The 23,025-nt window shown below is 42.4% G+C and overlaps 1 protein-coding gene across 1 annotated transcript in view; it reads right to left on the minus strand.

Annotated features, from left to right (window-relative positions):
* Positions 1-17,151, minus strand: part of CSMD1 (CUB and Sushi multiple domains 1) — a gene marked incomplete at both ends in the record, with an annotated part of 1,059,366 nt that extends 1,042,215 nt beyond the window's left edge. Inside the window, one exon of the mRNA XM_084202054.1 lies at positions 17,085-17,151. Coding sequence (XP_084058180.1) covers positions 17,085-17,151 — 67 coding nt within the window. The remainder of the gene's footprint in view (positions 1-17,084) is intronic.
* Positions 17,152-23,025: the final 5,874 nt, after the last annotated feature.

A 23,025-nucleotide genomic window follows, 5' to 3' on the forward strand; every position in this document is an offset into this window, starting at 1 on the left:
AGTAGCTTACCCCTCTTTATAAGGCTGTAGATTTATGTGATGGGCATAACACGGTGGTTGTTAAGTCTGTAGTGATAAAAGCTATTGATTATTTCCAGAAATTAGCTAAAAATAGGTTTTGCAGCACTTATCTTTTAGGTGCTTACTGGCAAATGAAATTCAAAGCAGTACTCCAAGTTGACTACTTGCAATTCCACTTTTCATAGAATAATTGAATATCCACCAGAAACCCATCCAGAAGCATGACTCTGATGTGGTGATTAATGCCCTTCATGTCAGAGGGGACCAGTAGGTGTCCAGTTCCTACTCCAGACGCTTTTTTAATGTTTAATATTGATTTCCTTTAAGCAAGGTTTGGAACCCAAATCTTCTACCACTAAAGGAAACTTTAACTGGAAACCTTCCTGGCCCCAACAAAGGAGAGCCTATGGCAGTCACAGAATATGCTAGGAAAAAAAAAAAAAAAGAGGATGAGACAGACTTTAATTTTCTAAGGAAAATAGCAGATGAATGTAGATTTTTCACAAGGTAGCTAAGCACTCCAACTCTTATATTACTCTCTCTACTGTGGGAAAGTAAGAGGGCACAACTTCTACCCCCAGAAATATCTTATGTAAGGCCAAAGTCGGCAGGTGCATTTAAAGACAGCCAAGATGATTTATCTCTATGAAAGATCATCTATATTGAAGATTACAATGACTGTTCAATAACAGTCCTGTACAAACTGACACAGTATGCAACCATTCTGAGTATGCCAAGAAATGTAATTTTAGGCTCAAATTATATTTTCTAGTGAAAAATAGCCTGTGTAAATTTGTCTGGTTTTGGGGTTAAAGCAGCTGCTGAGTGGTAGTTCCATAAAATCCAAGTACTAGATGGAAATATCTTCACAATAAAGGGAAAACCTGATGCCTAAATTCTTCTGTGTATTTATCCACCATAGAGTGTCTACAACATCCATGGAACAAATTAGGAACTCAAGAGTTCAGCACATCTCAGATCTACTTCTTGAATTTATACATTCCATTATATTGCATTAGAATAATAACCAGGTTTTTATTTTCTGAAAATGCTTGTAGTACATGTAGTACATGTACTACACTGTGCACACTAATCTGTGTTCTTGCCCCTTCTCTTGCCCCCTCTCAATAGTTTTGTTTGCACAGGAAAAAAGTAATTAATGCCTTCATTTCTTGAATAGACTGTGTCAGAAATATTCCGAAATTTCTCCTTTATGGAAATGAAACAGAAGCTTTCACAATGAAGGAGAAAGAACAGTTATGGAAGACTTGCTAACATTAAAGACAGTCTTTTTTCTTCTGTCTTACACTTTCTTGTCCCCAGTGGTCAGCTGTGCTCTTGCTGAGTATTTATTTTGCATCACTTTGTTTTGTTTTTATGTTGTTAGGTTTTTCCACTGAAAATCCTGAGAGGAAGAGGTAGAATAATAGGGAAAGTCAGAATCTGTATGTCCTCTAGAGCCATCTTAAATGCATGTAGGAAGGCTGCTGTCTTAGGCAGCAAGAGAAACAATACTTTTTTCGGACAGTAACAGATTTTTTAACATGAAACTGTGACAGGAAACCTATGGATTTGAGCTCACAGAATATCTTGCATTTTCTCTGTTGTCCCTCCAGAAATCTCTCATAGGGCAAAATGTTGTACATCATCCAGATGGTCACCAGGTAAAGTCTTTACTATTTATTGGAAAGAAAACAATAAAATATTATTATGAGAATAAAAATCAGGTAATAGGATTGGGGGATAAATGGAGGGGTCTGTTTGTAATGAAATACAGACCATTATTCTTTTAAGTGCATCAGCAGCACTGGCTACAACATCATAATCATTAAAAGTATGAGGAATGCCCTTGGGAATCATGCATTAGCATTGATTGAAGGTAGGTACTCTAAATATCCATATGGATATTTTGCATTTACATGGGAAAAGTATGCAATTTACAGATTCACATAAATCCTGCCTGTCTATCAGATGCAAAGTTCTGTGCTGGGTGAAGTATTTCTGAAGAGCTGGAAGTACTCAGTGAAATGAGCAGGTAGAAGCTTCAAAAGAAGCAAAATGCAGTGTTTTTCCACACAGCAGGAATTAAATTGTGAAACAGATTGTCAGAAAATAGTGTGGTAGTCTGAATTATGAATAGTGGAACAGATTCATGAAGGTTAAATTTGTTGATGGATGTTGAACATAGATGCAACCTCTGGCTAAGAGTTCTCTAAACTGGCCAGGGGCTGCTAAAATATAAGCCTGTCTATATCTTGCTTCCTGCAATTTTTTTTCTATGCATTTGCTAATGGCCATTGTCAGAGAGAAGTTATTTTGGTCTGATTTGATGTGACACTTTTTACATTTTTAAATACGTGAAGACAGAAACTTAGCCGAATTCATAGGATGTACACAAAAACTGGCTACATTTTATTTCCCTGACTTAATTCTCCAGGTCTTAAGAGCGCCCTGTGCCCATCTTCAGCCTTTGGACTGGTTGCCCCCAGTTCAGGAGTCACCACAGACTAGACCCTGGGCATTTTCTTCCTTGAGAATGTTAAACAACCATGTGGGGGAATAATAAAGAAGATATCTTATACCCCTTCAGCAAAAGAGGAAATAATAGAGTGACTGGAACAAGAAAGATAAGCTCTTCAAAAGGAAAGATTTAAAGAAACAGTAAGGGAAAAAGAAAAGTAAATCATGTTGAATTATGCAAAGGAACACTTATAGTGCCAGCCCTGCCAGTCCTAGAAGATAAAAACCATGGTTTTCAGCAGGTCAGCATAAAGTCTGTATCAGCCTGGCAATTGAATTACCATGCCCATGAGAGCATCAGTCATTATTTCAGACCACATCAGACCTTCACAGCAGTGGCACCAGAACTTCCACTGAGGACTACTGCCAGCAAGTGCTTCAAGTTTTGAAACATACTAAAGGTTCTAGTTAGTAGGACTGCATCAGTATTTGTGTGTTACTGGTGGCAAAAAGGGAAGTTGATTATGCACTGCTCTCCAGTGAAAAAAATGCCAGAAATGGAAATCAGAAAAAAAACCTGAATAATGATTGATGGTTACAAGGGAACTAATCTGAGCTATGTCATCTGTAAAATAGAGGGCAGCATGAAGCTCCTGTGGCCTAAGTTTCAGAAGATAAGGGGTTTTGTTTAATACTTGTCATACAAGAAAGAACATTTCCCAGACTTGAGTTTCCTGTCACAATCTTGTCCACATTGTCCCTTTCATCTTTCTATGTCCATATAATCCTTTGTATCATGGGTCCCTATACTCTGAGTTATTCAATAAAGCAAATTAATAAATCACTGCCTAATAGACTTCAAGAATAAATGTAATCATAGACAAAATATCATAGAAAAAAAAATAGTAGAAGAAGGCAAATGACAAGAGTAGGTATTGATTTAAAAAAGTAGAATAGTCCGGACTGAAAATCCCATTAAATGCTGTCGTATTTTTTCATATGTAACTTTTTTTAAAAATATCATATCTTCTTCAGTGGCACTATTGAATAATATGTCAATGAAATATAAGAATGATTTACATTGTCTCTCTATACTGAATGCTCATCTTTCACCTGACACAGTCTGTCACCACAACAACTCATTTTTTTACATTGGGCAGCACATTATCCTTCTAGAATCAAAGAGTAGTTTCTTTTTTTAATTGAGTTTTTACCCTCAGGGGACCTGATTCCCGTGCACATTTTGTACAACACCTAAGACAACATCAGCATAACTGAGTGGATCTGAGCTTCAAACTGCTGTTGAGACAGTGCAAAAATGCTTCTGATTTACCTGTACCTGCAAGTACCAGAGTTATGTGACTGTACCAGGTTGGCCCTGGCTAGAAGGGGGTTCCCACCAAAGCTGCTCTATTGCTCCCATCCTCATTTGGACACCAGGTGGAAAATGTAATGAAAGGTTCATGGATCAAGATAAGGACATGATTACTCTCCAGTTACTGTCATAGGCAAAACAGACTCCATTCAGGGAAATGAGTTTAATTTATTAACAATCAAATCAGAGTAGGATAATGAGAAATAAACCCAAATCTTAAAATACCTTCCTCCAACACCTCCCTTCTCTTAGGGCACAAAGTCACCCTGATATTTTCTTTACATCTTCCCCCTAATGATGCAGGTGGACAGGGAATGGGGATTACAGTCAGTTCATCAGAGATTAGTCTTTGCTGTTCCTTCCTCCTCAGGAAGAGGACTCACACTCTTCCCCTGCTCCACCATGTGATCCATCCCACAAGCAACAGTCCTCCATAAACTTCTCCAATATGAATCCTTCCCATGAGCTGCACTTCTTCACAAACTGCTCCAGCATGTGTCCTTTCCAGGGGGTGCAGTCCTTAAGGAACAAGCTTCTTCAGCGTGGATCACTTGTGGGATCAAAAGTCCTGCTAGCAAACCTGCTCCAGTGTGGGCTACTCTTTCCTTGGATCTACAGATTCTTCCAGGACCCTGCTCCAGTGTGGACTTCCACCAGGGTCACAGCCTGTTTCAGGCACCTACCCACTCCTCCATGCTCCCTCATGTACCTCCATGGGCTGCAGGGGCACAGATGCTTCACCACGGTCTACACCACATAGTGCAGGGGAATCTCTGGCACCTGGAGCACTTCCTACCCTTCCTTCTTCAGTGATTTTGGTGCCTGGAGTTGTTCCTCTCCCACATTCTCACTGGTCTATCCCAGCTGTAGTTGCCTTTGCACAGGTTATTTCTCTCTTCTCAACCATGTCCTCTCAGAGGCTTAGATGCTCTACCACTGTTGCTGGTGGGCTCAGCTTTGGCCCACCAAGTGGGTCCCTCTTGGAACCAGCTAGCATTGACTCTACTGGGAGAAGCTTCTAAAAACTCACAGAAGCCACCCCTGTAGCATCCCAACCACCAAAACCTGGCTGCACAGAACCAATACAGTGACAAAGCACATTTATACAAATTTATCCAAAATTATTTGTATTTATACAAATATATCCATTCTGCAAGTTTGGTCTGCAGAGTGATGCACAATATCAAAAGAAGTTTAGTACATATTCCACAGTGGTAAAACTGGGCAGATACTTTTCTTCCACCAGAGTCTGCCCATCAATTACAAGCAACCTGGTTTTTAGAAAGAAAAATGGAGCCACCAGGAACTGTACTTAGTTAACATCAATGGAAGATAAATGTAAAAATGATGAATGCTCATAGAGGAAATATAAGTGGAGGTGGAACTGATTGGTTTTAGTTCTGGCCATGGACTACAGTCTCCATTATGTAGTATAGACTGTAATGTTTGAGTCAGTTTCACTCCAGATTCTGATTTTTGTTTGCTTTATAATCACAAATGTTTTGTTCCAGGCTACATCAGATCCAGTTGTTCATTTGTTTAGGGGCTTTTGTTTGGTTGTTTTTTTCTGTGGTGGTTGTTGTTTTAATACACAGAATTACTCAAGTCCAGCAGCTTTAAAGAAAAATTTCAACTTCCCTTGAGTAATTCTTCTTCCTAAAATAATAACACAGCACTGATAGGTTTGGAAACTTTGCTTAATTCAGACACTACCTAGGAGATAACAGTAGTAAATGCTTAATATGATTTTCTATTCATTCCCTTTACAGCACTCTATTGCGTTCAGTTTCTGAAGATTCAAGTGTAACAGTTAAATACAGCACAAATTTCTTTATGTTCAAAAGTGCTGAGATCTGCAATTTTCTCTTATGGCAGTGGTAACTGCAGGCACAACAATCTAGGCTCTTGACTGCAAACAGTACCTTCTTCCCTCTTCCCAGCATCCTTAAACTTAGCACTAAAACTTGAGCTCAGACATGTTTTAGTGTTCAGTGTGCCCATGTTCTATTATTCAAGAAATTGATCTTCTCTTCCATCAAATATTTTTGAAAAAGAAGGTTACTTTTCCTTCTGAATGCCTAGCATCTTATGTATCATAAGTACTCCATCCACACTCCATCCCTTTGTTTCTTTACCAAATATTCTGACAAGTATAATTTTTCCTAACTGTGTGGATAAACTGAGATGCATTACCAGTAAAGTGGACTTACAAAATTCAGTAAGGGATTAAGACAGAAATGAAAATCTCTGTAAAAGGGAAATATTAAGAATCCATCCTATAGTCCTTATTCAGTCAGCTCCCATTCTGAAGGCAAGAGGATAGAAAGGCCTGCTAAAAACAACCGTGCTTGTAGATGTTGAAATGTGGTTCAAACTAGCATGAAAATAAAATAGTGTAAAGGAGATGCATGAGGTGAACTGACAGAAGACTCCAGCTCAGTCGCCTCATTCCATGTATAGAAAGAATATATCTGCATTTACCATTTCTAACAACAGGAACTCAGATTTGTGGATGCAACAAGAATAAACACTTATGAAAATCAATTAGATGTCTCTGTTTAAAGAGAGCTAGTAATTTGAGTATATATGACAAAAAAGGAAAACAGAATTCACTTTGACAAAACAACTTCTCAATTTTCCTTCTAATGTGATATGACTCATCTCAAATCTATTGCAAAGTGGTAAACAAACTACACCAACACAGTGACCATCATCTGCCAGGAACATTTCGAAAAGAAAACCATTACTGAGCGACTTTTCTTGTCTTCTATACAGAGAAATGTATTTTCCCAGCAGAAACAGCATTTCACATTATCTTCTTTCCATTTACCATGTTTTCATCAGTGCTAACAGCAACCTAAGAAATACCTCATTAAGCCAGTAATTTATTTCTTAGGAATTAAATTAAGTTAAATTAGTTTGGACTAGTTTTAGTTCTTTTTCAAAACAGTCTGTTTCAATTAAAACAAATAACAAGAGGAAAGTTCAGTTTGATTACTAATAACATTGTACAAGGGACTTATCTAGGATAGCAATTTAAATATGCAGACAACAGTCTTTTGATTTCATTTCTCATTCATTGAACTAATGGTTTAATTGTAACTATATAAAAAAAAATGCTTAGTCCATCTTTATTCTCTAATCATTCTGTGATCTAATTATCTCAAAATACCTGCAGGATAAAGTACTGTCCTGAGGATCAAAATGACAGCTATAAACTGGACTCTCCACTATTTATTATCCATTCTTATTTTTATGATAACTACTTATTATTATCATATAGTTAATAAACAAAATCTAAGTCACTTGATAATGCATCTGAAGTTAGCTTCACTGCTGATGTAAATTATCAGAGATCCACAAAGAGAGTTACATGATGTTATATTTTTTGCAATAGTTCTTGTTTGTAGATATTACAATCTTTTGAGTCAGGCCCCTTACTGTTAAATGATACTAAATTTAAAAAGAGAGCAACTTCAATTTCCAAAATATCCCCTGATTCATTGCTTTAAAGAAATTACTTTGAAGCTTCTCAGGAGTTGACAAGAAAAATCTAAATTGTCATGGCAACATGGGTTGAAGAAATCCTTCTTTGCTGTTTGCATAGATCATCTCCATGCTATCAGCCTGTTTACTAATGTTGCTAAAGAAAGCAATTAAAGGTTAATCTTTCCTCAGAACCAAATAAATTATATAACCAGTGAAAGCCAGTGGAGTGAGATACATTTCAGATAGGTCAAAAAAATTTGAGGCATCATTTATCTTTAAGCAAACGACGCCGAGTTGCAGGGCAGACTGCATGCTGGAGGGAAGTGACAACATCCAACCAGGATAGGCTTGAGAGATGGGCCTGTGCAAAGCTCATGAAATTTAATTTGTAAGGTCCTGCACAGGAGTTGAGGCAATCCCAAGCAGAAACACAGGCTACAAAGAGAACTGATTGAGAGCAGCCCTGAGGAGAAGGACTTGGAGGTGCTGGTGGATGAGAAGTTCAAATGACGCAGCAATGTGCGCTTGCAGCCCAGAAAGCCAAATATATCCTGAGAGGCATTGAAAGAAATGGGACCAGCAGGTTGAGGGAGGTGCTTTGGCCCCTCTGCTCAGTCTCATGAGTACTGTGTCCAGCCCACCTGGAGCACTGTGTCCAGCTCTGGGCCCCTGACACAGTAATACACCTGTGGGAGCAAGTCCAGAGAAGGCCATGGAGATGGTCAGAGGGCTGGAGCACCTCTCCTACAGAGACAGGCTGGGAGGGCTGGGGCTGCTCGGTGTGAAAAGGAAAACTCTCCAGGAAGACCTTAGGGCACCTGCCAGTACCTAAGGAGGGCCTACAAGCAAGTCAGGGAAGGACTTTCCACAAAACCTTGTAGTGACAGCACAAGGGGGAAAGGCTTCAAACTGAAGGACAGCAGGTTTAGATTGGACATTATTATGGAATTCTTGACTGTGAGGGTGGTCAGGCACTGCAACGGAGAAGCTGTAGATATTCCATCCCTGAAAGTGTTCAAAGCCAGGTTGGATGGGGCTTTAAGCAACATGGTCTAGTGGAAGGTGTCCCTGCCCGTGGCAGGGCAGTTAGGATGAGGTGATCTTTAGGGTTCTTTCCAGCCCCAACTATTCTATGATTCTAAACAGCATTTCTGTGGCCAATTTCATAACAAAGAGTTTGAATTTTCTTTAATGTTGTTGGATTTTTTTTCTAGCACCCTTGTTTCAGCGCAAGTTGTGTGTGTGATACATGGGTATAACAAGGGCAAGATAAAAACCTTTTAAGGTTAATGAGACTTATTTAATTCTGCGAGTTTCCAAACCTTTAGATCAGGTCCTAACCAGTTAAAATCTGATATAAAGCAACCCAAACTACTTAACTGATGACCAGAGTCTATGTCTAATTTACCAACCTCTGCATAGCAGTATGCTTTTTTTTTTCCCTACAACTACTTTCAGGTTAACTACATTATGTACCAGGAAAAAAGAATGGAAGAATTCTTTATTTTCATTTATGTTAATTAAATTTCACAATAAATTTCACAGGAAAGCTGAACAGAAATAATTGAGTACAGCTAATGATCAAAATGCTACTCCTGCTGCCACTGTTGACTTCATAAGATCTATTAACACTACATTCTTCAGTGTAAGAGCCACTGCAAACAATGGGTCAAAATGTGTGCTGAGGATATTTACATGCTAAGATAAAGAAAATCAATTTAGTTTCTCGAGAGAGATATCTACAAATGCAGAGGGTCAGTGATTGTGATATTAGCAGTTATTTGATTGAACTGAGGTTCTGAAAGTGAATTATAAGATGTTTCCCTCTCCCCCTCAAAAAAAGGCTTGGTATGACACAACCTATGTATTGCAAGAAACATCAGCAGGATACCAATAGAGAATCTGACTGCTGGGGCAAAGCTAAAATAGTGCACTTAGTCACTTGAATGTAGTCAGCTTCTGCATTGATATCCCACAAACATAAATGAGAACAGTGTGATTTGTCATGACCATTTGTTTCACAGCCAGAAGCATGCAAAATCAGTCTAAAAATAAGTTAAATTTTGCTTTTTTTATTTCATCAAAGTGGCTCTTTCAGACATTCCACTGTTGTGTAAACATCATTCTTTCTTTCCTTTTCTTATTGCCCTCACAGTCACCTGCTGTTTTGTTAGGTTCAGGGCAGGGCAGGTTCTGTAAGCTCACGTATGTTCCTCCAATATCTAGCCCCTTGCTTCCTAACATCAGCTGCTTCTTGGCAGAGTGACCTCCCTGCTCCTTGCAGCTGTGTCTGCGTAGCACAGCAGCAGAACCAGGTTCCATGGGGGTGTTCTCTGCTCCACGACTCGAGGCTGAACCCCAAGGCACTCTTACAAGGCCAGCTCAAGCACAGTGCCCAAAGCCAGGCCTAAAACCTCAGCTATGTATTCTGGACACCCTCTGCAAAGCAAGCCAAGCTACCCTGTCCATTTTAGCAGCCAGCATTGCAAGCACAGTGAGGACATTTTAAATCCTAGCTACAGCTGGACCAGTATTTTAAAAAGAAAATAACCTCGTTGTGGTTCCCAATGTGTTTAGGCCCACCTTTGAACCCAACTTTCAAGTACAGGGCAAGGCTGGCTGCACTTTTGTTCCCAGTGCGCTGTAAATTGCTTATGTTTCAGCACCAGTGTAAGTAAATAAAAGTTTGAATATCTGTGCTTTTTTCGAGTTTATATGTGAACACAATATGGCAAGTAATGCAGGTCAAAGGAAGTAAACAAAGATTTATGCAATATTGTATCATGGTTATATTTGATCTGCAACTCATAGGAGGAAAAAAATATCCCTAGACCTAGATTTACTCCCTGACAAATGTCAAAGGTTTGCTGCAAACATCAGAATTATAAGAACATTTCAATAAAACCCCTCAAACATAGGTTTAGAAATGATTCTCTAGCAAAAAAAAAAAACACAAAACCAAAAAAACAGGAAAAAAACCTAAAAACAAAAACAAAAGCAAAAAACAAAAACAAAAACCACAAAAACAAAACCAAACCAAAACCAAACAAAAACAAAAACAAAAACAAAAACCAAAACCAAAACCAAAAACAAAACAAAAACAAACACAAAACAAAAACAAAAACAAGCAAGGAAAGCTCCCAGACAAGAAAGAAGAAATAAAAAAATAAGAAGAACTTTATGTTTGGCAAAATTGCATATAAAAACCCCAAACATTGCCTTGCAGTTGAACACAAGGCATGAAGCAAGTAGTGCAAAATGTAATTTGTAAATGCCGACCATATTTCACGCAAATTTGTAAAACAAACACTGCATAAAAAGTTTTATTCATTGTAATTTATTCAGGTCTGTGTCAGCTGCAGTGCTGCAAACGTTTCTTTTGGAAAGCCACTGTACAACAAAGACATGAATACGGAAGATGATTCTGTACTTCAGTATCCATAGGATACTGTAAGACAGATAGAAAACATCCAGAGACTAAAATGGTACTAGGTTTCTCTGTGTATTGTTCTTAATGTCTTTAAAGGAAAAAACAGAGAAAAAAATGAAGTAACATAGAGGACAGATGCTCAGAGATACCAGAGATACTGTTTAAAAATAAATTGCTTCTACATATAAATAAATATATTAATATTATCAAGGTTTTTTGCTGTGATTCATCTAGTTTTCCTTTTTTTAAGTCATTCATGGGTGCAAGCATTGTCAGAAGTTCTCCACAAGAGCTCAAATTAAACAGGGTCTGACTCCACCTTTCAGCTGCAGTATCTGCTTTGTCTGGATTATTTGAAGTAGCAATCTGTTCAAAAGTAGCCAATTGAGCTATTTCAGAAATCAATACAAATTTCAGTTTCCAGTGCAGCAGAATTGGGCTCTCAGAACTGCCTGAAGTTACCTTTTACTGGTCAGGGATGAGACAAGAGATTTACTTGAAAGAAGTCAAATCACTATTTCAGAATATGCATGAATGTATCATTAAAATGCATAATTAAATAATTAAAAAGCTGTAAAAAACTGTGATTATTTTTTATGATGGAAATTAAAGCATTATTATAATTGCAAGAATTTGTGGGGTTTTTTGGGTTTTTTTTTTTTTGTTTTTTTTTTTTTTTTGCTAAAAGCAGATCATTGATGATATTCTGATTAACCAAGAGTTCTGGTTAATCATCAGCAATGTAAGAGTGATTAAATCTTGCTTTGTCCTTTAAATGAAACTGCCCTCCAGGTAAAAATGGCAAGAAACGACCATCACTTTTTTCTTTTTTTTTTTTTCCATATGAGAAAGAAATGCAGAAAAAGTTCTTGTCTCTGAGAAAGCAAGAGGTGTTAAAAATAAGATGCATTACTCTTGAAAGAGTGCATGCATGCCTGCATTTACTATTCAGTTACTAAATGCAGACAACAGATATATGTTGCCTTTGGGTGTCAATATAACACTAACAATAATCCAAGTTATTTGTATAAGTAGCTATTCCTCTGAGAAATGCTTATAACGAATACAGTGTAGATTTTCTTAAATGAAATGGAAACATCATATAGTGGAGTGAAGTCTTTCATCCAGCCAGAACAAAGATGTGTCAGGACAAAGAAATATCTCACAGCTTTCCTCAGGCATTAATGCTATTTTCCCCCTATTTCAAAAGTTTGTGGTTGATAAAAAATGGTTTAAGGGAAATTAGAGCTGACGTAGAAAAGTAAAACTTCTAAGAAAAAGAAAGTGATTCATACACATTAGGAGAATTTCCATATGATTCTCATTCTTTGCTCACTGCAATAATTGGAAGAACACCCAATTTATCTCAGTCTAATATGGCTAATTTTGCAGCCATATGGAGAACTAGAGGCCGGATTCTAATTCTGTGACCCTGACTTGAATCCAGCTGTATCCTGGAGTTTTGTCAGAGATCAGGTCTCACACCTGTGCTGCTGCTTCAGTGGACTGTGCAGTTGAACCAGCAGCTCCCCTTCGCACACTGCCTCCCCTGCCGGCTGCAGGCAGCCCGGCACTGCCCGCAGCGTGTGCTCCCACGGAAAGCTGTTTGCCAGCACAATATTGTCATCATGGCCAAGGAGAAACACCAGGCTTCCACACAGATTCGAGCATGATGAAATTACATTTTATCTTCAAATCCACTGGAGGTTTTATACTGTGACACTGTCAAGCAGCCACTTCTCCAAGGAAAGGTTACAAGGAGTTTAATGTGATGGTGTACGAATTACATCTTGAAAAAGTTGAAAAGAGTGGTCCCTGAGGCTTTTCAGCCTTACTATAGAGCGTGGTAAATCTTAAATGCATAACTGAAAATATTTACAGTTTCAGATTTTCTTAATTTGTTTCAACAAGAGTTTTTATTAGTGGAAATGCTGTGGAGGCACAAGTGGCATAGATGCCTTTTTAAAAACTCGCCGATATCAATCCATGTATAACACTAATACCACAGCATGAGTAAAAATAAGATTAAATGTTTATATAGTAAAAGCAGTCTGCAGGAGGAAAAATGACAACTGCCCTTCCCAAACAAAAAAAAAAACATTGTCTGATCAAAATCATACTTGTCTGTATAAAGGGACATGAGAGTGAGAGTCAGTAAAATAGACAGATTTGCAGTATAGACAATTTGCAGAGTGGTTATCTATATAATCATCTATCAGAGATGGTGCTGAAGTCGCCTCACAGATTTCAATACATCCTGAAGTTCCATTTGTGCTTACGTCTTCATGTGCCTGTAAAACATCTTCAGCTCCTCACAACAGCATCCTCTTCCACACACACACACACACACACTCTCATATATACACACCAGAGAAACTGAAAAGTCTTTACTGGTTGACAGTGGGAATTCAAACCTCAACTATGGGTTCAAGAGTCTAAAATGAGTGTTTGGGGAATCTTTGTGGCATTGATACGCTCGCCACTACATTACATTCAAGTTGACCAAGTTTCCTATTCCTATACATTGTTAAGAACATCATGTACATATCTCAATGCAAAAAAAAAAAAAATAGTGCAGATACAGATCTTACCAAAAAGTAAATATATTTTTACTTTAAAATATTACATGGTCAGAGCTGGATATTCTCTACCATGCCTTTCTATGGCAAATTCCTCATTGAGTTGGGGGATGGAGAATGCATCCATCAAATACTTGGTTTTACAGCTAGGTGTTCAGTACCTTGCACTGATGTTCTTTTAAAAATTCCCTTTTTTCAGCTCATTTTCCTCAGAATTGCTTTAGTCTTCTCTGGAAGAGAATGGAGCCTCTCTAGAGAGACCAGCCTCACAGTTTGAAAAGCACTGCTTTAGAGGAAAAAAAAAGACTTTAAAAGAGACAAACACTCTCAGTCCAACAGGAGTAGGCCTTAAACAGAGCGGTAACTTTGTGCGATGTAGTTATGGCAATTATTATGACAAAGTGATAGAAGCAAACGGAAGGTACATAAAATGTTTTGAGGTTTATGTATTTATTTTTTTTAAACAAAATCCTGAGCTGTAGATGTGAGAGTTCTTTTACTGTCTGTATCTAATTTAAGAACAGAAATGTTTTCCCTTTGTTATTTCCAATTATCTGAATGATACCTCTGTGCATAAGCCTGCTTATGTACGTTTAGTTTGAGGCAATTAGGTGGCAATGAAGGTGCTGGGTTTGGTTACCTAAACACATCCAGGAAATTATCTTGAAGACATGTACTGGAACAACTCAAGGTATTAAGCAGTATGTACTTCTACTGAATATATGTTCTACTGAATATAGGTTGTCCACAGACCTTATGTCACAGCAGAAATGTCTTTTACTCTTTTTTTCTTGAATTTTAGTCTGAATTGAGTCTAAATCTATTATTTGTTCTATACCAGTATGAATTTTTACAGAAATTATACTGATGTGTTTTTTCTGTCAAGAAAATCAATAGGGTTCTTTATGTTTGCTTTTGTTACACTTTAAAGTATCAGAATTAGCAAATGGCTCTATAAACAAGCCCATCTTAACATGCATAGCTGAACTCCATGCTGTCTGTCTTGTTGAAGCATAATTGCTATGATAGGGTAGCTTCTGGGAAAGCGGTTCCTTTAAATGACTCCATACTAATTTCCCTTGATGTTTAAAGCACAATGAACAGAGAAGGATTCCCCAAATGTTTTCCAAAGCACTCAGGTCCATCAATCAGATTAAATCAGTCCAAAGAAATGTGTAGAACTGCACCTCAAGTCTAGCACAGTGAATGATGATGAATGTTCATTTTCATCCTTCCTTGTTCCTTAAAAAAGTTACAGAAAATTCCACAGCAACAAAGGGTTTCCATTTCATTTCATAACGAGGAACACTGTGGAAAGCAACCCACCTGTCATTTTACTGAAAGATATGGGAACGCCTGTGGCAACACCTCCAGAAATTCAGCACTAGTTTCTTTTTTCGCTTATAAAATCCCCAAACCAAGCAAAACCTGGCTGATTTCCTTTTACAGTGACCAAATGATTTGATGGCAAGGGGCTGGTAAAACGGAGTTCTGAGAATCAAATAATTAAAATTATTTCCTATGCTCCTGAAACCCTGGGTCTTTATGTTACTAAGGAAGGAGTTTTTTCACTCTCTAAAGCATTAAGGTAATTTCAGCCTCAGGATTACATTTGACTAAATATAGATTCCTGTGCTCAATTGCCTGGGAAGGTAAACGGGAAGGAATTATGTCAACTGTCCCCGATGGTTCCCCTTCAACCTGTTGTTTGACTTCAATATTAAGTCAGTCTTTAGCCTTTAAGTGGGTGTGTTGCTGCTTCACATTAAGCAGGTATAATTACATTCTGCAGAGCAGCATCAGAGGCAGTGCCCAAACGTTCCTGGCAAAGCCTTTGTATCTAAGCAAAACACGTCGGATCGTCGCTGAATAACCATGATCCAGCCTCCAGCTTTTCGTATGTGCTGTCAGCCATGAAAAGAAAACACTTAAATGTCAAACGGCATAACCGGCTACAGTGTATTTAACAAATGAGTCGCGGGTGTCGGCCCGCCCCGGGAGCGGCGCGGCCGCGGCAGCAGCTGCCCCTCGTCCCGCGGTCCGCGGCTGTCGGAGCAGCTCCGCCGGCGACCGGGAGCTCCTCGCCGGGCCGGGCCGTGCCCGGAGCTCCCCGCCGGGCCGGGCCGTGCCCGGAGCTCCCCGCCGGGCCGGGCCGTGCCCGGGGCAGCGCCGGGGAGCCCGGCACGTGCGCGGGCGGGGACCGGGGGAAGGAGGCACCGGGGGCTGTGGGGGTGGGGATGCTGGAAGTTTGGGTAGGGCGGCCGCGCCGAGAAGCCCCCGCCCGCCCCGGGCTGTGTGTGCTGCTGGGCACAGCCCCATCTCCGGGAGCCTCGGATTCACAGCCCAGGAGAGCCGTGCGCCTTTCTCGCCCCGCTCCCTTCCCACAGAGGCAGCCGGGCGGCGTTGCCCGGTGGACCGCGGCAGCGGCAGGATCCGAGCAGAGGAGGGATGCTATCGGGCTGGTGCGGAGCCGCAGCTGCTCCTCAGGACCGGGCTAAGCTCCTGCCCGGTTCCCGGCGGCCCGGGCTGGCCTTCTCCAGCCTCTTCCTGCAGATCACGGCCGGAGGCTATCGCAGGGAAGGCACCCTGCTCTGCCACCCAGGCGGGCGAGCGAACCCGGCCGTGGGCACCCGCAGGACGGGGAAGGCTCCAGCCTCGCCCGCCAACCCGGGGGCCGCGGTAGCTCCCCCCTCTTCAGCCGCCCCCGCACCGAAAAGAGCAGCGAGAAAAATAAAATGGTGGGAACGATGTAAAGCGCCTTGGAAGGGTTAAGGGAGACTCAGACAGTACAAACCGCAAGGGGAACCGTCATCCCGGAGGCAGGCAGAGCAACCGGGAGCGAGGTGGGAGATGACAGAGGCTGTATCGCGGACAGGTGCTCAGCTGCGAGCTGCCTCACTCCCTCCCTCTCTCTCACACACACAGACTCGCATCTCTCCCAGCATGAAAAAGCGCAGGGCTAATGAGAGGCGAAGTGAATAATGGGGAAGTTGTTGTCTCCAGCGATGAGGCAAGTAATGGGGCTGAGGCCAGCACTGAAGTTGTGTAACCAAATTCTCCACCGTCACCCCCTCGTTTCTCCACCCTCCCCCATTGATTTTAAGGAGAAACCCAGCTGAGGTTGGGAGACCTCTCCACCGCACGCCCAGCAGAGAGGAGTCCTCTTCCCTCAGGCACGGGCAGGCAGCTGGCGGAGGTGTCCCCGGCGCCGCATCCCCGCCTCCGCGCAACTTGCGGGGAGCGGAGCCGGCTGAAAGCAGGCGGAGGCGGCTCTCCGCGACCACCCACTCCGCGCTCCCCCTCGAGCACGGCAAAAGCCGGGGAGGCGGGAGGAGGGGAGATCCAAACTTGCCAGCCCGGGGATTGTCCCTCACACGGCAGCGAGTGCCGTTCGTGCGTGCGCGGAGAGCGAAGTGTTCCCAAACTCCAGCGCTGCCCAGGCGGCTGGATGCGCACGGTTCCTCTCGCGGCGTCGCAGCGGCTGCTGCCCAACTCCAGTGGGCTGGTGTCGCCCGGGGGAAGTGACCGGCAGAGAGCAGAGCCCTAGGGGAGCACCGGCGGGAGGTGGGAGGCAGGGAGAAGGGAGACCGGGCTCGAGGAGCCTGCTGTTTGCCGGCGCGGAAACGAAGCGAGGGAGAGAGCTCAACCGAGCGGCAGAGATTTAGCTGAGGGGTTATGAGTGCCGTAACCACAGCCTACACGAATGCAATGCAAGAAACCCGAATCTTACCCTGAGCTGCAGTGAGGAGCCCCGCGCAGAGAACCAGCAGAGACTTGAATTTCCTCCACGCAGTCATGTCCGCAGTTATTCCACACACACACACACTCTCACACAAAACCCCCGGCGGCTCTTCTCGGCTGCGACCGTGTCCTCCGAGCGGCAGCGGGGCTAAGGACAGCGCCAAATAACCACCACAGGGCGAGGAGAGGCGGAGAGGAGCGGTCCGGGTCCCGAGCGCCGCGCAGCGCCCGGCGCCTCCTGCAGGACTGCGCGGGCGGCTCGCTCCGCTCTGCTCGCAGACAGCATCAGTCCCGCGCCGCGGCGGGGCTGCGCCGCTCAGCGCCCGCGGAGCCCCGGCGCCGCCGGCCCGCCGCCCGCCCAGGGGAGGGAGGGCACCGAGGGAGGGAGGGGAGGCACGCCCGGGGCCGCGGGCGGCGAGGCATGCACGGCCGCCGGCGGGGAGAGCCGGGCAGCGGCGGCGTCGGCAGGAGAGGGATGCGGAGAGTGCGAGGAAGAGGAGGAGGAGAGGGAGGAGGAGGAGGAGGAGAAGGAGAGAAGAGGGAGGGAGGGATCGCGGCGAGAGTAGCGCAGGCAGCGCAGCGGAGCGGCTGCCAGCCACACGAGAAGCCGCCGCCGCCGCCGGACTCAACCATCACTTCCCACGGAGAGGGGAAGGGGCCGGCGCTGTGCAGCCGGCGCTCGTCGAGCCCGCCGCCTCTCCGAGCCGCCGGACGGCCCCGCACGGCCTCCCGGGGCGGCCGCGGCCTCGCCCCCCGCCCCGGCCGCGGTCCCGGGCGGCCGCCGGAAGGCGCCGGGGAGCGATGGCTTTCCCCGGGCCCGGTGTCCCCCGGCGCGGAGAAGGGTTGTGGCTGTAGGGCTACACCTGCCCGGGAGGCTTCTGCTGCGATTCCCGGGTGTCCTGTCCCCCAGCTCTGCCTGCGGTTCGCCTCCACCAGCCCCATGCGGGGTGCGAGAGGTGCGGGTGCTGGGGTCCCTCGTCCTAGGTGAAATTACCCTCTGCTTTCGTCCCCGCTCTTGAGAGAGGAAGGCTTTCAGGTCCAAAATGTGCCCTGCTCATTTCTTCTAAGTTGTTAATCAGAACAAGCTGTTGTTCCTGAGAGGAAGGAGACGAGCCAATATCTCCTTGCAGAGCACTGCTTTGTCTTTATGTTGCCATTCTCGAGAGCTCTTGTTGCCAAGAGGAATTTCTGCCATTAACAATCCTTTCCAAAAGTAAAGAAAAACCAATCAAAATATGACATGGCAGTATGCACCAGAGGCTTCCCCACCACCAGCCTGCAGCAGGCAGGGTTGGTGCCTGCCCGAGGGAAAGGAAATGATTACCCAAGGTTGTCATGTCACAGGTCCCTATGCTCCATGATACCAGCAAGGGTTTCTGTGCCAGGCCTACCTTCAAACAGGTGGCAAAAATGTGCCCAGCCATGACTTTCAGTCCAGTGTGAATTGTCACCATCGCTGCACGCTGGCCCTGACTCCATAATTAATGCTTACCTATATCCGTAATTAAAAGGAAGAAAAGACAGAAACACAAGCCCTTTTGGAAAGGTAGTTTCAAGGTTGTAATTATTCACGTACGACGCGTTTTCTTTCGTGGGGAAATATGCAAAGTTGTTTTCTGGTTGTAAGTTGCATGAAGGTGGTGAATGGGCACTGAACGAGGTAGGCTGACTTTGTAATAAGCTTGTATTTATGTAAAAACGTTGTGGTTCTCACTCAAAAAAAAAAAAAAAATAAATTAAAAAGCAGAGCCAGGCAGGATGCCGAGCCAGACGTGGCATTGCTGCCATCTCGTGGCAAGCGCTCCCTCCCTGCCGGGCCAGGCCTGTCGCCCCTTCACTGCCTTCCCCGACCGCTCCCAAACCCACTGCCCTCCAAACACTTTCACAGAAGGGATCTGGCTTTAGTTAGCATTCATCCATATTTTAAGAACACCTCCGGGACACATTTTTTTTCCGTTCGTGACAGTAAAATGGTTCTAATACTTGTTAGTACCAGACATCATGCAGCCACGCTGCTGTGCAGAATTCCCCAGTCAGAGCTGCTCAGGCTCCTCCACTTATCCTTGTCAGAGGACTGGGGGGAGTTTGCTAAAGATTGTAAGAAAGATGGAAATGGGCCTTAAACTTAACCTGAGACTTACTTTCTGGCATCCAGTAGTGAGGCTCAGATTTTTTAAATGAGCAATTGTTTGCATTGCATCTGGCCCAATAATTTTTTGTTAATTTGGGATAATTGAAAAATCATAAACAAACACCATTTACATGCATATAGTTGAAAGCAGTAATGATGGTATCATTTCTTGCTGTGCTGTTTCAGTAAGCACTCCTGAGAAGTTGCTGTTTAATCCTACTCATGGCAGATTCTGCCAAAGCTCCAGTATGATATAAAATGTGCCTTCTTGGTCTTGACTCACACAGCATAGATTTACTGTATCCAAGGCCTTCTGTTCTTCTGAGGATTTTTGGGGCCTCCTTGAGCTTTTGGGACCCAATTCCTTCTCTTTTGATCTATACAAGTATTAATTTCTTCCCTTCATAGCACCTAGATAGGGTAAAATAACCAAGCACCAGGATCAGTATGACTGCAAAAGTTGCCTTCTCCCCTTTCTTACATCCTGTGACAGTAAACCATAATGCATAAATGTCATCAGCCTTTAGCACGTTACCATTAGCCTGAAATAAAAAGATAGCACAGACCCCACCCCAAGAAGATTTCAGCCTCTCAACAGACTCAGGTAGCTGTCACAGTGACTTTTACAAACCTTGTTTGGTATAATTTTTTTTCCCAAAGCCAAGAAAGCTAGAAGATGACTCTGGAACTGAAGCATGTCATTCCAGGAGGAGTCTCCACCAACCTGACTGGAGTTCAGTGTGGAACTGCAGTACCTAAACATGGTAATTACAGAATATGATCTAACCTAATGACTGTAATCTCTCTGTTGTATATTAAGTACCTAATGTACTACCATAAAATCCACAAATTTATGAGTTTGAACAGAGGCAATATTTCTTTCTATTCCCTATAGACGGTATGGGGAGTGTATATGTCAAGACTATTTGTACTAATCAGGGTGATTTAAAAGTGGCTTGACAAGGATTTATTTTCAGTTGAGAGCCTGTCCTTTTGTTCCTCTGTGCCATATAAAACAAAGGTCTGAAAGGTTAGATTTCCTCTTTTCTTTTAAATTTTTTCAGCTTGCTATGTTAATAATACTGAATCCATATTTCCATGTTATCTTTTTATGGGAGGAAGAAATATCTTTCTGTAAGGATGCAAGAATAATTGCACCTATTCAAGAAAAACTACTTATTCAGAACATATCTGAAAATATACCACAGACTTATTAAAAAGGGATGTTTGTAGGAACCCATAGCCAAAATCTATACTTGCCACTGGGCACAGAGGTCTGTAGCTTTCTGCCAGAAGATTATTGTGAAGTTCAAAATGTGAAAGCCCAAAAATTCAAAATATTATACTTGGGAAAAAATCTATAAGAAGATGGTCTTCAGCAAAACAGAGATTTAGTGTGAGGAAGTCAGAAAGTAGAACAGTGTTCTCCATGAGCGACTTCATCCAAATGTTTTTTTTTGTCACATAAGCTCTTTAGTTGTGAGCAAAAACACAGAGACCAGAGTTCCAAATACTCTCACTTAGCACATTCTCTTTTCAAGAACTCTGTTTTCAGACTTGAAACATTTAATGACTTCTTTAGTCATAACAGTCTTCTAGGCTGGAACAATGAAAAAAATATTTATATGTACATATGTTCCTAACCCAAATTTGTTATACCATAAAGAATAAAAAGGAGGCCATGCCACCCACAGTCTGTCTACAGTCAAAAAATTTGTTTCTTGGGCTTAGATTGGACTCTTCTTTCTCTTTGTGGTAACATTGTGTCGAAACTAGAATCTCTTGTTAGACTGACAATAATGATGACATCTGTAATATCAGCTACAACCACATCATTGTTTTATATACTACCAGCAGAGGCCAATAAGTGTGAGTATCAATAGCATTCTAAGGTGGGGAAAGAAGGAGAAAACAGGGGAAAGGTGGTTACAGGCTGTCAGGCAGGATACTTCAAGGGAGTATTGGTCAGCAAAGAGGAGATCATGATGGTGTTGTTCAAGGGGGCCCCTGGATGGCCTGCTCCTGCTTGCTGTATTGTATTCCCCACTGGAATGCTCAGTTTAAGGGGAACAGTTGGGAAAAGTGTTACATTGGGAAAATGTAAGTTGCCTGTTTAAAAGTACTGTCAAGCACTGCTTAGCTCCTCAGGGGCAGACTCTAACGCACTTTCAGAGACCCTACACTGATCCCATCTGTCCTTCAGGTGACATTAAAAATTGATGTTAGGAAGATGAGACTTCTGAAATACATTTCTGCCTTTGAGGGAAGGTGGAATGTGTAGGTAGTAGCCTTCCAGATGCCTGTGAGAGACAACATCAAGAACATTATTCCACTTAGGAACTGTTTCTCAGAGGTTTAAACATTTTAGCCTTGGAGGGTTTACAGGGGAAAAGAGAACTTTGTTGCAGTAGTTCAAGGAAAAAAGATTATTTGTTTTCTTGTTAAGCATAAGAAGATCCTGCAAAGCATAACATGTGAGGATGCAAGGCTAATAACATGGGTAACAGTAGCTAGGATAATGGTCTAAACAGACAAGTAAGTCAGCATCTTGACAGTGAGTAAAATGTGACATTGTCAGCAGGCTTTGAGATTTAAAAGTAGTAACTTCTATCAAATGGGAGAGATACTGAAGAAGCAGAAGAGAGGGGCCATAAATAGCTCAGAAAACAATCTCTTTTTTTTGGCAAAAATCTCGTTGTATATGGGAAGGACAACACTACATTTGTCAGAGCTGGAAAGATCCTGCTTTGTTTGAGAGAGGATAGATGTTTGGTTGTGAAGAGACTTTGATCAGGATACCTGTCAGGAGGGCTCCATACCCAAGTGTACTGACTCTAGTTACTTCCCTTGAGCTACCTGAGTGACCATGGTGCTGACTGATGTACAGCTGTGCAGCATCTCAATTATGAACTCATATTGACTGTTTAAGAAAGGGCTTGGTTTAACATCTAGCTAATTGCTGTTAACTCGAGCTACCGTGATTATTCTGTAACATTCGTTTAAGTATTTGGAAGAATTATGTTTCAACCTAATTCTCTTGGTGTGGTTTCCTCATGCTAGGTCTTACATCTCATTAAGTTTTGCAACCTAGTTGCTAGAAACTAAAGATCTTCCTTTGCGTTAGGAGAAAGACTTAAGTTACGTCCTTGACTCATATCTTGAGCAAACTGGCTGAGAAAGAAAGGCTTAGTGTACAGGAAAGGATAGGCTTTCTGTTTGATTCATGATGCATTGGGGATGATGGCTACATCTACATGAGGACATGTCAGAGAGGCAAGCTGAGATTTCAGTTTGGACATAAGGAGATTAGTCTGGAGTAGACTAGTGTATCTATGAGTCATTAGCAAACAGATGGTAGTCGAATTTGTATTTGCTGATGAGAAACAAGGTGTAGAGAGAAGAGAGAAGGAAAACAAGGACAGGAAACCCACACAGTAACTTGAAGAGTGGATGAGAAGTATGTTCTCAAATATACTACCTTAGCAATCAGGTGAAGTGGGAATTGATAAAGATATGAGCATATTCTATTCTAAGAAGAGTTCTGTGTTAGGTCCAAGTGGACAAAAATGGTGTCTTCCTAACCTTTAATTTTGGTAGATTGAGGAAGTCATAGTTTCATAGGGCCCTGAAGAAGGGCAAGATTAAATCAAAGAGAACAAGTTGTTTCAAAGGGATTCCTAAGATTGTTACAGTAACTCTAATATTCTTCTTGTGTTCTCATTCTCCTTCCATAAAGAATGAGCTGATTGCTGGGAGTTGAAATGAAATAAAAGGAAATGTAGGTAAAGTCATATTGTTT

The sequence above is a fragment of the Fringilla coelebs genome, assembly GCF_963513975.1.
Source record: "Fringilla coelebs genome assembly, chromosome: 3".
NCBI classification, from domain to species: domain Eukaryota; kingdom Metazoa; phylum Chordata; class Aves; order Passeriformes; family Fringillidae; genus Fringilla; species Fringilla coelebs.